Raw genomic sequence first — 18,710 nt, 5'->3', positions numbered from 1 at the left:
AACTTCCACTTATAATAAATAAACACATATGCTAATAAAGCCAACGGTAGTGCTGTCGCCTCAAAGCAAGAAGGTCGCTGGTTCGAGTCTCGGCTGGGTCAGTGTGTGTTTCTGTGTGGAGTTTGCATGTTCTCCCCGTGTTGGCGTGGGTTTCCTCCAGGTGCTCCGGTTTCCCCCACAGTCCAAACACATGCACTATAGGGGAACTGGGTACGCTAAAATTGTCCGTAGTGTATGAGTGTGAATGAGTGTGTATGGATGTTTCCCAGAGATGGGTTGCAGCTGGAAGGGCATCAGCTGCGTAAAACATGTGCTGGATAAATTGGCGGTTCATTCCGCTGTGGCGACCCCAGATTAATAAAGGGACTGAACTGAAGGAAAATGAATGAATGAATATGCTAATAAAAACATTTTGGAGATCTTTGGTAGTCAAAATACCTTGGAGAATATCATGAATACTATACGTTCATGTATATATAAATGTGTGTGTGTGTGTGTGTGTGTGTGTGTGAGAGAGAGAGAGAGATAAAGAGAGAGAGTATGTGTGTGTGTGTTTCAGTCTGTCAGTCAGTGTGTGTGAAGCTCAGGGAGCAGCAGCATCTCTTCGTCTCTTCATCTTTTCTCCTTTTTCCTTTTGCATTTACGGCTCATAATTAACATCATAATTTATTCAAGCAGGAGACGCGGGAAAATTCTGTGCTGGACCGTTAATGACGGTTAGTGACGGGCACGCGCCAAACTCGCGCTCGGACTTGAATCATGTGGAAACGCCGCTGAATGAACCGATTAACGGATCGAGGAACCCCCGAGTCCCGCCGGACTGATCGAGCTGATCGGATGGATTGATCAGGAGTCGATCGGAGCTGCAGGTACGATCATGATCATCTCATTCACTTATACAACCAATTCATTGAGTCCCGCGCTCACGTCAGACAGAACAAGGAGAACGAGAAAAAAACACTTCACACAACAAACTAAAACTTTATATATATATATATATATATATATAGCGACTGACAGCACTGTGGGTTTAGTTTTAGACATTTAACATTATGATAGTCACGGTAAAGCTGTTTCTTTAGTTTGTTTAGTGTATAGCATTTAAAATATATATTTTAATACTGTGTATAAATATTCTTCATTCAGTGACCCGCTGTCTATTATGATATTACCATAGGACCTCTAGTGAACTTGACTTTTTAGACAGCATTAATACAGTAAATCTACACAAACACAATTTTAGAAAACATTTTGATCGGAAACCTTTCTATATTTTCTTTTTTTTATTATAATGATTAGATTATTATGATAACATTACAGAACTTTGAATAATATAAATAATAACAACAATATCTTGTGTTATAAAAAATGAATCTTGTTTCCGGGCATTTTTATTTGTGTTTTCTGAGTAGAGTTTCCATTAGTTTAGAGTCAGTTTATCTGCATAGTGTTGATCATTTCATCTGTGTGTGTGTGTGTGTGTGTGTGTGTGTGTGTGTGTGTGTGTGTGTGTGTGTGTGTGTGTAAATATTGAGCAAATGAAACTTCCTAAATCAGAGAAGTCACTGATACCGTGCTCATTTTAATTTCACAAGCAAGTTATGTGAAGTCTTGCTATTAGATGAGCTGATCTGATGGATAAAGAAAGCTGATTATAATTGTGCATTTGTTGACCTCACCTTCACACCTGAAACACTGCGCAGATGAAACACAGCGAGCTTTACTTCAAACATAGATGTTCTGTTGACGGTGTGAAGGAAGATGCGTGAGAAAGATAAAGAAATGAAGAATAGCTGAAGGATAAAACACTGAGACAGACATTTCTGTTTAATTATTACATGTTAAATGGAGAGCTGGATATTTTAGAGGAAAAACGGCTGCGTTCCACACAATCCCTTCCACAAATTGATTAAGTTAACATAATTGCTTTAACAAATTTAAGTGGATTAAACATAAACACTTAAGTTGTCCCGAAAAACCTCAAGAATTGTGTTGTTTCAGCTCATTTCAAATAAGTAGTTAAAATAAAAACCAACAATGTCATTTTTTGAGTCGAGTACAGTGAAACTAAATTTAGATTTTTAAGAAAAAATCTCTTATTAAATATAATTAGCCGATTTTAGTTGTTAATTTTAATTTGAATAAATATTGTGTGGTTTAGTGAATATTACAACTCCTCGTATTAACCTATAATCGATGATTTATAGCTTCATATTTGAATAAATGTTTAGATTTTGATTTCTCCATCAAATTACATGTACAAAAGTAATTTATACACAATAGAAAGGATATTAAGTGCAAGCAACATGTCTACTTCAATGATTCAAATGACTAAATTTCATAATATAAATACTCATTCAGTCATTCAGCATAACATTTATAATAAGACAAGAAGAAACAACACTTATTTAGAGCTGTACGTATTCAGATATTTAAACAGATACGTGATGATACACAGTTTAATTTGCATTGAAATTCTGAAATTATGCCAAAATAAATGTTCAACACAGTAGTTTGAGGATAGTGTTGTCGTTTAAAGATTTCACATCAGAATTAATGAGTACGAGCAATTCCATGCAAATGTAAACCTTGCTATCAAATAATAGTTTTCACCAAAATAGTAAAACCCCTTGCAATGTTGTTTGTGTCGGCTTGTAATTTAAAATACTCTAAAATAACTACTCTACAGTCTTAATCATAAAAATAGTTCAATAACTATAACTATTAGATATAATTCTTATTATTTTACCCTCCATTTCATCAATTCTTGTACCCGAATGCTTTAAACTCTCTTTCAATACAAACACATGCAGATGATAAACCTTCACTCTGTTATGGTTAAACTGCAGAAAAGCACACGTGTTCTGCAACTCAACATTGCATTTCAAAATCTTGTAAATGCGATATTAATGCTGAAACAATATTAGTCTAGTTTCCAGTTTTTACTGCAGATGTCACATGCATGATGCTGGAATTGCTCATATTTATGTCCTCATTGATAAATTAGTGTAATTATTGTGTTTCTGCTCATCTCCTGATGTGTTTTATCTGGTGATCCATCACTCAGATTTACACTGCTGGAGTTTATAGTTTATCTCGTGTCGGTGGTCATCATGTGCTCTGGTTTACTCCAGATGACATTAATGAGGGACTAACACATCGACTCTAGCCGTCTGTCTCTCCATCCACACCAGCACATTCACCTTTTAGCATATATTACTGAAACTAATGCCTGAATGACAGGTGCAGTGGCTGACCAGAACAACACACACACACACACACACACACACACACACACACACACACACACACACACACACACACACACACACACACACACACACACACACACACACACACACACACACACACACACACACAGCTTCCCTCGCTCATTATTACACTCATTCTGACCTGAAGATTAAAGTCAGCGTCAAACCTAAATCGAATACTTTTCAAATATTAATGTGCTTGTTGGAGGAAATATTATAAATATACATATAGTTTATATCTAATTATCAATTTAAAACATTCTCAAATATATGTATGCATGTGTGTATTTATATCTCCATTATAAATATCCACAGTACACACACACACACACACACACATATTATGTCAAAACAAACTATTAATTTGGATGTAATTAATTAATAAAACATTTTAAGAGTCTCAAGATTATATCGTCTTCATGGGAGTGGGCGGAGCTAAAATTACTATTGGCTGTGACTCTGAAAGTGGTGTATTTTCTGCAGAGGATCATGGGTAATGTAGTTTTCTCCCCAGTGTTGAAGTTTTAAATCATAGGTTGAATGGATGTGTATGTGTTTCCTGCTGACTTTAATACCATTTGCCGTCTGAACTGATGGCTTATTTCTGACCGGCAGATTCGCTGACAACACACACACACATACAAGACTAAATCAGAGCAGTGTGAATAATGAGCACACACACACACACACACACACACACACACACACACACACACGCTGCTGAGTCTCCACTTCACACACTGGAGTTACAGTCACTTTCTTGCTTTTTCTCACTGTTAACTGTTATTATAGACACACACACACCCACAGAAATGTGCTAATGAACTCACTCACACACACACATACACACGCACACGCACCAAGACTTCCCCAGTTCACTGTGATTTCCTAGTGTTTTCTAGTGTGTGTGTGTGTGTGTTTGAGAGAGAGTGTGATTCTTTGTGAGTGAGACAGTTTGTGTGAGTGAGATTGAGTGTGAGTGAGAGAGACAGAGTTTGTGTGTGTGTGTGAGAGAGAGAGAGTGTGTGTGTGTGTGCTATTAATGGCCGTCCTCATCACCTTGAGTCCTGCATTAATCTGCACTGGTGTGTGTCTCTGGACAGACCAGTGTGTGTGGAGATCTGGACCTGTGTGTGTGTGTGTGTGTGTGTGTGTGTGTGTGTGTCAGACTCAACTGTGAGTGAATCTCCAGCAGATGCTCAGCAGAAAAGAGAGAGTGAATGAAGAGAGCTGCAGCGTTTGGTTTTGTCAGCATAAAACAATATAAGTTACAGTTCTGCCTAAATTAGGACACTGTTCTATATGTCGACAAAGTAATCAATACATTCACTCATTTTCTTTTCAGCTTAGTCCCTTTATTCATCAGGGGTCGCCACAGCGGAATGGACCGCCAACTATTCCAGCATATGATTTACACAGCGGATGCCCTTCCAGCTGCAACCCAGTACTGGGAAACACCCATACACACTCTTTTACACACATACACTAGGGTCAATTTAGTTGATCAATTCCCCTATAGCACATGTGTTTGGACTGTGGGGGAAACCGGAGCACCCGGAGGAAACCCACACCAACACGGGGAGAACATGCAAACTCCACACAGAAACACACACTGACCCAGCTGAGACTCGAACCAGTGGTGCTAACCAATGAGTAGGCCCACACGGAATCTGCACGCACAGAATTCCACAGATGTTTAGCCCATCTTTAATTCTGTTTAATTACTCGAGTTAATGTGTGTAAGCTTATATTTATTCAGTTTTTAAATTCATTAGAGTAATATTATTGACTAATATGAAAATATTCATATGATTTATTTACAATACAATTTGTAAAGTCATATGGTCTTTTAGTAGAGATGTTATATAAGAGACTTGCTTTGTTTACAAAATAAAGTGGATCTAATTGGGTTTGCACTGTGAACATTAAATAACGGTTATAATATATTATTGTTTATTTCATATATTAGGGTTTTAGTTATGATACTCCCAAAATAATTCTGCATAAATCTGCAGATTTTTAACACAATTCTCCGCAGAAATATCACAAACTGTTGCAGGGTCGGTGCCAGTGGTGCAGTGGTTAGTGCGTCGACACATGCACTCCGGTGCTTACGGCGACCCGAGTTTAATTCCGCCTCGTGGTCCTATGCTGATCCTTCCCCTTTCTCTGCTCCCCATGCTTTCCTGTCAATACTCTCTACTGTCCTATACAATAAAGGTGAAAACCCCTAACAAATATTATCAAAAAATGTCCACAGATTCTGTCTGGTCCTACTAATGAGCCACCATGATGCTGTAATCAATACAAACAGTCCAAAAAAACAAAGATCAACTTCCCATAATGCAATTCACATCTATAAATAAAGGAAAAACACAACAGACTGTTCATTAGCAGATGTTTTGCTGTGTATGTAGATTTAGAAATGTTACTATACAGTGATCAGCATAAATGAGCACACCGCCTTCTGACAATTAATATTTTCATTCATTTCCCAGTGAATATTGACAATATTTGGTGGCGCATTTAAACAGAACAGCTTTATTAAACAGTTACATGCATTAAAATGAGAGTTTGCTCACCAAACATCTTTAGAAATAGTAAAACAATACATTTAAATTAAAACCACTTATTGCTAAATAAATGATAAACTACAACATTTCAACTCAGTTAGAGTTTTTTATTATGTTTATTTAGATTTTTCCTGTTTAATTCAATTTTAATTTCATATTTCTCCCCAACATTGATTTGTGTTTTGATTTGTGGACTGTGATCTTCTGTTTTTATTGGATTAGTTCATCAGTTTTGTTTTGGTACTGACTAATCTAGTGCAGTGTTTCCCAACCCTGTTCCTGAAGGCACACCAACAGTACACATTTTCAACCTCTCCCTAATCAAACACACCTGAATCACCTCATTAGAACATCAGAAGAGACTCTAACACCTGAAGTTAATGGGTCAGATAAGGGAGACATCCAAAATATGTACTGTTGGTGTGCCTCCAGGGACAGGGTTGGGAAACACTGCTCTAATGGATCTGCACAAAGCATCCTGGAGAAAGGCACGGTGGCACAGTGGTTAACACTGTGGCCTCACAGCAAGAAGGTCACTGGTTTGAGCCTAAACTGTCCGTAGTGTATGAGTGTGTGTGTGAATGAGTGTGCATCCACTGTTTAAAACATATGCTGGAATAGTTGGCGGTTCATTCCACTGTGGTGACCCCTGATAAATAAGGGGCTAAGCTGAAACAAAATGAATGAATGAATCCTGGAGAAAATAAGAATGTGAAGTGAGATGATCTCACGAGAAAACGTAAGTATTTTACGTTTTGTCAGTTTAGTGGCTAATACGTACGAATTCGTACGAGTTCAGTCGTACGAAATTGTACGATTTTAAAAAGGAGGCGTGGCACCTAACCCCACCCCTAAACCCAACCGTCATTGGCGGATGAGCAAATCGTACTAAATTGTACGAATTAGATCGTACGAATTAGCCACTAAATCAAAAAGTTACGAATTGCTGTGAGATTGTGTTGGGTGTACTCATTTCTGCTCTGTATTTGAAGACAGATGATTTTTTAAATATATATATAATGCTGGCTGTTTTGTTTTCAGTGCAGTTTGATGTTAATTGTCTAACATGAATCTTCTAAAGTCATACATAATGTTACATAATCAGCATCACTTCCTGTTTGGTCTCGTCCAATCAGAGCCGCTCATGATGCGTCTAAAAATAGCAGCGTTTCTGACACCTTCATCACACTTCAGTGCCAGAACAAGTTCATGCAGACGCTGAGAGACGGAGGAAACTCCTCAACACACATACACACACACACACACACACACACACACACACACACACACTGTTCAAACTATTGGTCTATTTTGTGTTTATTTGCGGTGGTGAATTGCATTATGGGATGTTGATCTCTGCTCTGTCCACTTCTGATGTTGAAAACTCAACTCTACAGATTAATAAAGTGACTTTATTGACATTTTAGTCATGTCAAATAATATAAGAAATAATCTCTAGAGAAGTGAGTCTGTAAAATAGCAGAGAATGTGCTGTGGTTTATTACAAGGTGTTTACGATGATAACAATAATTTTGCAATATATTGAACAGCCCTAATATGAAGCAGCATCAGTGTGGAGAGAAGCTCCTGGTCCAGTTTATCTTCATCACAGATGGATAAATCAGCTGTATGTGCATTCAGATGCGTCTACACACACACACAGACACACACACACACACACACACACACGCGTGTGCTTGTTATTGAAGTGGAGCTTCAGCTCTCAGAGGTGTAATGAAAACACAAAGCATGCTGGGACGCCGTCTTTAACAGCCACACACACTGCTGACGAGACACAACAGCAGCTGTAAACACTCGCCGTCTGCAAATAAGATGATTTAAGTGTATTATTTAGGCAGAGCGTCTCTGTTTCTGCTGCCAGACACTTACAGCTGTCACTGAGAAACGTACAAAATACAAGACCATCCACAGATGAGCAGTCATTTAATGCAGACGGTGTGTTTAAAATATATACACTAATTATGTTACATCATTATATTATTAAATCATTTATGTATTTACGTTTTTTTTATTTATTCATTTATTATGAGGGCAGCACGATGGCTCAGTGGTTAGCACTGTGGCCTCACAGCTAGAAGGTTGCTGGTTTGAGTGCCGGCTGGGTCAGCTGGTGTTTCTGTGTGGAGTTTGCATGTTCTCCCCGTGTTGGTGTGGGTTTCCTCCGGGTGCTCCGGTTTCCCCCTCAGTCCAAACACATGTGCTATAGAGGAACTGATGAACTAAACTGACTGTAGTGCATGAGTGTGTGTTGAAATGAGTGTGTTTGGGTGTTTCCCATGGGTTGCGGCTGCAAGAACATCCTCTGTGTAAAACATATGCTGGAATAGTTGGCGATTCATTCTGCTATGGCGACCCCTGATGAATAAAGGATTAAGCCGAAGGAAAATAAATATATGTATGAATTTATTATGAATTGCCCAATACTCTTTTTAATTTTAAATAGCAAAAACTAATTAATAATAACACATTAAAAGAGTAATATTAGATTTTTGTAATATTTAATAATCATAATTGCTAATAATAATAATATGATGTAGTTTTAGTAGTATTATGTAGTATTAAATAGTAAATATTAAATTGTAAGCTTTACAATATCTATTATCACGCTAATATATGCATGTAAGGTGTGTTTAAAATAGACAATAATTATTATGTATTATTAAATTACTCATGTATTATTTAATATATTTTAATAATTCATTATTATGTTTTCTCTTTTTTGTAGATATAACCATTTTAAATAGTAATAAATTAATAACACATTAAAAGAGTAATATTTGATGTTTGTAATATTCAGAAATGATAATTGCTGATGATAATAAAAGTGTTATATAGTTTTCTACATTAATTATACAGTAAACATTAATAATTGGTCATTTTTAAAACATCAAATATCATGATAATATATGATCAAACAAACTGTGCACACTTCAAAACAAGCAGTGAACACAGATGTCGTCATTTTAATTGTAGTTTTGAAATATTGCAATCATATTCCTTCCCTAAATCATTTAACACACTGAATAGATGTATATTTTTTATTTTTGAAGACTGAAATATCTTGTAAAACGTACTTTTATAACACTTTAAAGTCTTTAAATTGATCATCTTTTACAAATATTTCTTTAAACTGGCTGTTTTGGCATGTATTTTCCATTTTCTCTGTACATGAATGATCTCATGCCTTTGAATGCAATAGATCACAAAAGTGAGTTTGCACTGATAAAACAGAAACGCTGTCAGTCTCCTGATGAACGCGTGTGTGTGTGTGTGTGTGTGTGTGTGTGTGTGTGATCATAACTTGTGAAGATCGCTGTAACGTCTGCTGTCGTTTAAAACACACGTTAGCTTTTATTTTAGTGCGTTTCAGGAGCGTATTCATTATTGATGCTGCCATCACAAACAGAGCAATTAAAAGCAGATCAGAAATAGGCTCTTCATATTACACAGGCCAGCATTACAGGCAGATCGACATTGATCAGTGTGTGTGAGGCGCAGAGCTAATGGTGGCGCACTGAAGAACACACACATTGATTGAAACTCCAGACTGGAACCAGAGCCTGGAGCGGAGGATGAAGAGGAGAGGAGGAGGAGGATGAAGGGGAGGAGAAGGAGAAAACAAGGAGGGAGAAAGGAGGAGAAGATGAAGAGGAGAAGATGAAGAGGAGGATGAAGAGGAGGAGAAGGAGAATACAAGGAGGGAGAAAGGAGGAGAAGATGAAGAGGAGGAGAAGAGGATGATGAAGAGGAGGAGAAGGAGAATACAAGGAGGGAGAAAGGAGGAGAAGATGAAGAGGAGAAGATGAAGAGGAGGAGAAGAGGAGGATGAAGAGGAGGAGAAGGAGAATACAAGGAGGGAGAGAGGAGGAGTAGGATGAAGAGAAGAAGATGAAGAGGAGGAGAAAACAAGGAGGAGGATGAAGAAGAGGAGAAGGAGAAAACAAGGAGGGAGAGAAGAGAAGGAGTAGGATGAAGAGCAGGAGAAGAGGATAAGGAGGTGAAAATGAGGGAGGAAGGAGAAGAAGATGAGGAGGATGAAGAGGAGAAGGAGATAACAAGAAGGAGGAGAAGAGGATGATGTAGAGGAGGAGGAGGATGAAGAAAAGAAGATGAAGAGGAGGAGAAAACAAGAAGGAGGAGAAGAGGAGGGGAGGGAGAAAACAAGGAGGAGGAGAGGAGGAGTAGGATGAAGAGCAGGAGAAGAGGATAAGGAGGTGAAAATGAGGGAAGGAGGAGAAGAAGATGAGGAGGATGAAGAGTAGAAGGAGGAGAAGAGGATGATGAAGAGGAGGAGGATGAAGAAGAGGCGGAAAAGAGGATGAGTGAGGAGGAGAAGAGGATGAGGAGGAGAAGAAAACGAGGAGGAGGAGAAGAGGAGAAGAAACAAGGAGGAGGAGAAGAGGAGAAGTAAAGGGGAGGATGAAGAGCAGGGGAAGAGGATGAGGAGGAGGAGGAGAAGAAAACGAGGAGGATGAAGAGGAGAAGAAAACGAGAAGAAGGAGAAGAGGACGATGAAGAGAAGTAAAAGAGGAGGATGAAGAGCAGGGGAAGAGGATGAGGAGGAGAAAAAGAGGAGGAGTGAGGAGGAGCAGAAGATGAGGAGGATGAAGAGGATGATGGAGGAGGAAAATATGAAGAAAGGAAGAAGAAAACGAGGAGGATGGAAAGAGAATGATGAAGAGGAGGAGAGGAGGAGGAAAAGGAAAAAATGAGGAGAAAAAAGGAGAAGAGGAGGATGAAGAGAAGAAGTAGAGTTGGAGGAGGATGAAGAAGCAGAAAAGAGGAGGAGGAGAAAACGAGGAGGAGGATGGAGAGTATCAGGAGAAGAAGAGGAAGAATAGAATAAGGAGAAGGATAAAACAAGGAGGAGAAGAAGAAGTAGAGGAGGACGAGGATGAAGAGGAGAAGGAAGAGAAGGAGAAAATGAGGAGGAGAAAAAAGAGGATGAGAAAATGAGGTGGAGAAGAAGAGGAGTAGAGGAGGATGAAGAGGATGAGGGAGGAGGAGAAGAAGATGAAAAGAAGAGGAGGAGAAGAAGAAAAGAGAAGGAGGAAAGGAGGAGAAGAAGAAAAGGGGAGAAGGAGGTAAAAAGAAGAGAAGGAGGAGGAGAAGAGGAGTACAGAGATGGAGAAGAAGAGGTGGAGAAAATAGAAGAGAGGAGAAGACAAGACACTGACAACATCTGGCCTGACTCACACTGATAACACTAGTGCTGTTTTACATCTGTCGCTATGGTGACGCACAGCCGTCTGTAGCTCCGCCCTCTTCTTAATCTCATTTGAATTTAAAGCGACAGTCACCAAAGCACCACAGTTAGGATTAGAGCCTGAAAGAGAGCTTCAGAGTTTATCTGTGTGCTATTCTCAGCTCACACTCACACACACTCATCAGAGACTTACTTTACATCTTATATAAAGGGTCGTAGTAGGGTCTCCTTTAAAACTCCTCAGCAATTGTCCCCCTGCAGTGACACTCTGAGGAGCAGTAATGAAAGGTGAAGCTCCTCTTTCTGTCAGTGCAAACAGCAGGATTGGGTTGCAATAATGGCTCTGCTGATCACTTTGGTTTTGGAGAAACATGAGCAGACCTTCAGAAAGTCCTGATTCTGACTCCACCAAATGTAGATGAATGAGCTGACGGAGACACCACAGCCTCATTCTACAGCAGACTTTACTGTTAATAATTCACCATCTGAGTTTATTAATGTTAGCAATAGTCCAAACTTTATTTTGTAACGCGTGTTCTCCTGTTCTGGCCATTCTGCGCATGAATTATGCAGATGTCCTGAGGGTCTGCAGTACAACACAAAGGCCTGAATTAAACATGAAGAGCGTTCAGAATAAAACACACAATTAAAAACACACGGCTCGTTCCTCTCTGACAGATTCTTAATGAGAAAATGCGTCTGCGTCTCTCCCTCCGGCGCTCGAATTAAAGACTTTTATAAGGTCATTTGATCACAGTCCCACGGTGATACTGTATGAAGATGCCGGAGAGCAATTACAGCGTTTATTAGCATCAAATCAAGAGAAATGTTTGTCTGACGTAGCGTTCAGGGTCTCCATGTTAATGCAGCATTTCCAAAAAGCAGATCCCACCTTTGAGAATTGATAACATATCGAAATGTCATGATGTTCACGTCTGCTTAATTCAATGACAATCTGGAGTCTATAGTCTATTTTCTATTGCGTATAGATCATGTTCAAGAGCATATCGGCACAATCAATTCTTAGATCGTTGTGCTTTGAAAGGTGTATAGACTCAATGTTGTACGTTTACTGTCAATTCTCTCATTATACTATGATGATGCAACAGCTTTTACATTCATTTGTGCAAACGCAACGTTTAGGAGCTGGTAAAAACCAATAATTAAAACCAGACGTTGTGTGTGACTGATTTGGTGCTGCTCACAATCTATAATCATAGAGCTCCTGTAGGCGTGTGTGTGTGTTTGCATGTGCAGGTGTGTTTGTGTGAAGTGTTTATGTGTGTATTTTTGCGTGTGTCTTGTCTTGGATGATCTATAATTCTTGTCTGTCAACCACAATCCTAATGTGGATGAGGGGAGAAGCGCTGGTATCTCCGTAACGGAATATAGAAGGTGAATATCGGTTCATAATCTGTGTGTAAATGATCCCGCGGGCTGCCAGTAATTACCATCAGTGCGAGCGAGATCGTTTACATGATCACAACCACACTCACTCATGTGTGTGTATGCGTGTGTGCTCAATTCAAGTTTACTTGTAATAGTATTAAATGTTCAATGAAGTGTGTGTGTGTGTGTGTGTGTATGTGTGTATACATACCTCTACGAATGAGAAAATAAATATTTCTTCATCAACACCTACTGATAGAGTTGGTTACTGATGTCCAACTAATTGACTCTGTGTGTGTGTGTGTGTGTGTAGGATGAGTGTCCGAGATCTTCTTCTGCTTCTCTCTCAGACTCTTCTTCTTCTTCTGCTTCTCCTGAGATCTTCAGCTCACTCCACAGAGCTTCACAGTGAGTTTCTTCCTCATCGCATGGTCACCACAGTGGAATGAACCGCTAACTATTCCAGCATATGTTTTACACAGCGAATGCCCTTCTAGCTGCAACCCAGCACTGGGAAACACCCATACACACACTACTGCCAGTTTAGTTCATCAGTCCCCCTATAGCGCATGTGTTTGGACTGTGGGGGAAACCGGAGCACCCGGAGGAAACCCACACCAACACGGGGAGAACATGCAAACTCCACACAGAAACACACACTGACCCAGCTGAGACTCGAACCAGAGACCTTCTTGCCGTGAGGGCACAGTGCTAACCACTGAGCCACCGTGCCGCCCACCATAACTTTATAATTAATAAATAATTAGATGTTTTTATGAGGGCTGCTCGATTCTGGGAAATATGCAGTACAGTTGTTGAGTGTTTTGATAGTGATGTTTCTTACGTTATAACTAACTTGCAAAATGCAATTCAGCAGATAGAAAAAATTATTTATTTATGAAATCATACTGAAATAAACAGGTAACAGATATATAAGCTAATTACATAACAAAACTATGCCAAGATGCAAACACTCAGACTTTGAAACACCACGAATGACTGAAACCTCTACATAACTCCAGATTGTTATTGTCTGTGGTGATTTTCCTCTGCTCTCCCAGCATTACTGTTTATTTTCAGCTCTATCTATTAACAGCATCTGCCAGGGGCGGGGCTAAAGATAGTAAAGACCCTTTCTGATTGGTCAGATTTGGATAAACAACCTTTGAATGCACTAACTAAAAACTAATTTAATTAACACACGTTTCTGTGATATGAATATTGCATATATTATTATCGCGATAGCTATACTTACATTTTTATTTTGGACTTCACCAGCCCTGATTTATGAATGCTTTAGATATCTGTCCTGTAAAACAACACTAAAGACACTGAGGAACAATTCATTCATTCATTCTCTGCTCAGCATCTGTTTGATCACATGAACTAATCAAATGACAGCAGTGTGCTTCCTGTTTTCTATTTCCTGTTCACTGATGTCCGCAGATCCAGCAGATCTCTCCAGTATCAGAAACACACACACACACACACACACACACACACACATTTTAATTAGAAAAGCTTTGAGACTGGTATACAAAAGTCTTAATTAGCTGTTTACCACACACACACACACACACACACACACACACACACACACACACACACACACACACACAGAAATGTCAGCAGCAATTAAAAGCGAGCTCAGTACAGTGTGTAAATAATTAATCAGCTGGAGTCAGAATATAACCAGCTCAACCATCAAGGTTATTATTCTTCTCCATTTTTACATTAGTTTTGATTTCTACACCATTTCTAACTCGGCTGTTCAGTTCAGTTTAGTTTAGCTTTAGTTTGATTCATTTAATGCTTTTGTTTGTGTAAAATTAGTTTTATATTCTCAAAACACTTTTCCATTTAGATTTTATTCATATAAAATGAATGCATATAAACATTAGGATACAGTATTTGAAGCGGGTACATAGGTAAGAGATGATAAGATGATAGGTAAGAATGATAATAATAACAAATAATAATAATGTTAGTAATTATTATAGTTTGTGTGGGGAAGAGCGTAGTAGTAATAACAATTATACATTCATTTTCTTTTTGGCTTATTACTTTTATTAATCAGGGGTCACCACAGCGGAATGAACCTGCAACTTATCCAGCATATGTTTTACGCAGCGGATGCCCTTCCACTGGGAAACACACATACACTCTTGCACACACTCACATACAGTATGGCCAACTTATGTGATTCAATTCCCCTATAACACATGTGTTTGGACTGTGAGGGAGCACCCGGAGGAAACCCACGCCAACATGGGGAGAACAAGCAAACTCCACACAAAAACACACACTGACCCAGTCGGGGCTCGAACCACTGACCCTATTGCTGTGAGGCGATTGTGCTACCCACTGCGCCACCATGCTACCCTTATAGCGATAATAATAGTATTATTAATATTACTTAGTGTATTACAGAGTGGAGTTATTGCAGATATATATTGAGTGTTAGTAATAGTCTGTTGATTTCTCCAACCTTGTCAGATTGTCCGATCTCCCATTCAAAATGTAGGTAGCACATTTTGATGACGCATTATGCTACCCATCAGATGTTTCTACCAGTGTAAGTTTTAGGAGTAGTGTGATATGAAGCGGTGATATCGCCCTCACCTACCTAATCCCTAACCCTAACCATTCAAGTACAGTGTTGGTAGCATAATCTGATGGGTAGAATGTAACGTCAGGACACCGGCCGCCATTGTGTGTATATGTGTGCATTGTTGAATATGTGTTAATATGTGTGTGTGCAGTTGTTGAGGTGCGGACGGGCACCTGTGAGGTTGTGTCTTTACACCGCTGCTGCAACAAGAACAAGATCGAGGAGCGTTCGCAGACCGTCAAGTGCTCCTGCTTCCCGGGACAGGTGGCAGGAACAACCAGAGCCGCTCCATCCTGTGTTGATGGTACGTGCGAGTTTAAACACTAGATGCTCTAGAGTGTGTGTGTGTGTGTGTGTGTGTGTGTGTGTGTGTCTAACTCTCTGACACTGACCCTTTTGGGCTTTGTTCCTAATTGTGGCGCTTTGGTGACTGTCGCTTTAAGTGCAAATGAGATTTAAAAAGAGGGCGGAGCTACAGACGGCGGTGCGTCAGCATAGTGACAGATGTAAAACACAGTGTGTGTGTGCTTCAGTGTGAGTGTGTGCTTCAGTCTTCTGTCAGTCTATGTCGCTCCTGTCGCTGTTCATCTAAAACTCCACATCTATAATCCTCTTAGTCTATGCTGACATTATCTTCAGCAGCTCAAACACTCTAATGGCTAATGGACAGACGGCTGCTTCTCACTCAGGGCTGCTGTTTATGCTAATGAGGGGCACTAGTGGGCGGGGCTTTCCCCCTCTGATGACACGTACAAAGGGAGAATGTCAATCAAAGTGATTCATTCATCAAGTCTGATTTGGACATACACAATTAACTCATGTTGAGCATTAGAGTCTGGATATATTCACACACTGCTGCATGTGTGTGTGTGTGTGTGTGTGTGTGTGTGTGTGTGTGTGTGTGTGTGTGTGTGTGTGTGTGTGTGTGTGTGTGTGTGTGTGTGTCTGCAGCTGCTATCGTCCAGCAGAAGTGGTGGTGTCAGATGCAGCCATGTCTGGATGGTGAAGAGTGTAAAGTTCTGCCGGATCTGAAAGGATGGAGCTGCGCCACCGGAAACAAGATCAAGACCACCAAGGTATGAGGAGGAAAACAGCACCAATCTGCTCTTAAAGACACCCAATTCACTGTGACATGTAAAAGGGTACATATCAGAGTAAAAGAGACAAGAATACACGCCTAAAAGATTAGAACAAGACCAAAGCAATGATAATAAGAACAGAAATCACATTAAAAGACTAAATCTCAGTAAAGCTCACCTAAAAAGTCCGTATTAAATGAAGTGTGCCAGTATTTACGTGCCATTGGTGAAGGTATAACTGCAGCACAGCAGCAGTATATAGAAGTATAACTGCAGTAAAAATAAGTACAATAGCAATGCAATGAAGTATAAACACAGGTCAGATACAGTACAATAAAGCTCAACAGCAGTATAAGCTGCAGTAGACTGGAGTAAACACAAGTACACTCCGTCTTCACTGCACTTGTGCTGCTGTAGTCTAATACACCAGTGGTGTGGTGAGAACTGCACTGCACTCGTGCTCCAAGGGGTTTGTTCTTCAACATCCTCCAGAAATATTTTGTACTTTTTCAGGGATGTGTTTTTGAATTCAGGTAATTTTCTAATTAAAATTAAGAGTTTATCTGCAAAAACGAATAATAAAAAAGGATAACTGTGGCGAAATTCAATGCAACTGCAAAATTGTAATATTACGAGGTGTAAACAGCTCAACTACAATGCAATAAAGCTCAACAGCAGTAAAATCTGCAGTCCAACTGAACTGAAGTAGCATGAAATAAACTGAGAGGGGCAATATACAGTAGTGATATGTTATACATCATTTATTTGTACATTAGTATTGAAGGTGCACTTTAGCTTTATTATGTATTGCAGATGTAGATGTATTTCTGTAGTTAGTTATATTCAATATAATATATTATGGTAGTACTTCAGCAATACAACTGAAGTACTGAAACAATATTTGGAAACTAGTCAGCCGGGCAGGAAAAGTAGTAGTAGTAGTACTGCAGTTGTATTGCAGTAGTTGTACTGCATTATAGAATAGTATCACTTCAGTTGTATTGCAATAATACTGCAATATACTTAAATAACACCATTTATTTGTGTGCAAAAAACGGCACTTTTCAGAAGTGAACTAAAACTGCAGTCATTTTTTGTAAGGGAAGCTAGCATAAGGATTTTATCAAAGGCCCAGTGAAATTAAAGTGCTTTAGAAATTAGTGTGTTAGTGTAAAGGATATCTGTTATCTAGCGCAGGGCTATTCAATCAGTTTATCAAGAGGGCCGGTTCATGAAAAGCATCCCAAACGAAGGGCCAGAGAGATATGACTTGCTATATGAGTGATGACACGACTGCATATAAGAGCCCATATGCTGTATTTTTCCTTAAGACTCTCACGTTGACTTTTTCTACATTAAAATGGAAATATATAGTATTTTGAAAGTAGATAATATCAGTGCACTGTACAATAGACTTTATTTTTTTACAAACATTCAAATGTATTTCAGAGCACAACATAAGCAGGCTTCTTCCACATTCAGACACATTCATATGTGATGTTTTGAGCTGCATAACAATTACAGATGAACCATTATAGATCTTGGTTGTATAGTCTGAAGAATAATCATGGTTTCACAGCTATCACGTCTAATGTAAATTCGAGCTTTATATTGGCTAAGTACATAGCTATTTAGATTAATAGTTGCATCTGCGTTCATGCATACATAATTTAATAATAATTCGTCTATCATATCGTTTGTTTACATTGCACTGAAAGGCACGCACAACTCACACCGTGGGATGTTTTCTGCTGTGTGTGCCCTGAAAGACGCAAGCGCATTACTCTGCTTGTGCGCGCATATTAGCATATATTCTTACATTAGAAATAACAAACTTACAAACAGAAAGACGTGATATGGGAACGGCCGCTGCTATAGCTAATCCAGTGTGTGTGCGAATTAGCTTCGGTGTTCATACATGGAACTTTAAACTAGCGCACAGCTGACGACTTGGCTTAACTTTGTTGAATTGCAGTTTCGTTTTGTTCTGTGCAACAGAAATGCAGCTTAGAAAAGCCTTTACGATTAATGAACTGTGCCGAATTAAAGCGCAGTTAATAGTGAACATCCAAATGCACCACTTGAATGTTTTCGGCTGCCCGCACCACTCACTTATGGTGACTCCCGCTCTGCGCAGCCTCTGCAGCTCATGCTGTACTGAACAGACACACGTCACTTCAGAACTATAGCGGCCGCTTTTCCACTGAACCTCTATTTATTTCTGATGTCTTGGTCACACTATTTGGAGGGCTGGAACAAACTGCCTCGGGGGCCGGGTTCGGCCTGCGGGCCGCCAATTGAATACCCTTAATCTAGTGTGTCCAAAACTGACATATAGCAGATCTAAACCTGATCTAAACATCTAGAGTTGGTCTCCTCCGCCTAATGCATTAATGAATTGATCCCACTTCACGGGCTCTTTAAGTGCTGCAGTGCAGTCATAAGCTGAGGGTTCTTCATTCAGAAAGTGTGTGTGTGTGTGTGTGTGTGCAGTAAATGTGTGTGTAGTGAAGTGAGGGATCTGTGTGAATGTGGGTCAGTTTGAGCTGAAGGTCAGCG

The 18,710-nt window shown here is 39.5% G+C and overlaps 1 protein-coding gene across 1 annotated transcript in view; it reads left to right on the top strand.

Moving 5' to 3' along the window:
• Nucleotides 1-582: 582 nt before the first annotated feature.
• The window catches only part of LOC130222625 (chemokine-like protein TAFA-2), a 20,420-nt gene continuing 2,292 nt past the window's right edge, over nt 583-18,710 (top strand). Inside the window, exons 1-4 of the mRNA XM_056455161.1 lie at nt 583-869; nt 12,775-12,869; nt 15,224-15,376; nt 16,024-16,148. Of these exons, the coding sequence (XP_056311136.1) occupies nt 12,776-12,869; nt 15,224-15,376; nt 16,024-16,148 (372 nt within the window). The 5' untranslated portion in view covers nt 583-869; nt 12,775. The remainder of the gene's footprint in view (nt 870-12,774; nt 12,870-15,223; nt 15,377-16,023; nt 16,149-18,710) is intronic.

Source organism: Danio aesculapii, chromosome 4, assembly GCF_903798145.1.
Source record: "Danio aesculapii chromosome 4, fDanAes4.1, whole genome shotgun sequence".
Taxonomy (NCBI): domain Eukaryota; kingdom Metazoa; phylum Chordata; class Actinopteri; order Cypriniformes; family Danionidae; genus Danio; species Danio aesculapii.
This window is presented reverse-complemented; position numbering and strand designations above follow the sequence as displayed.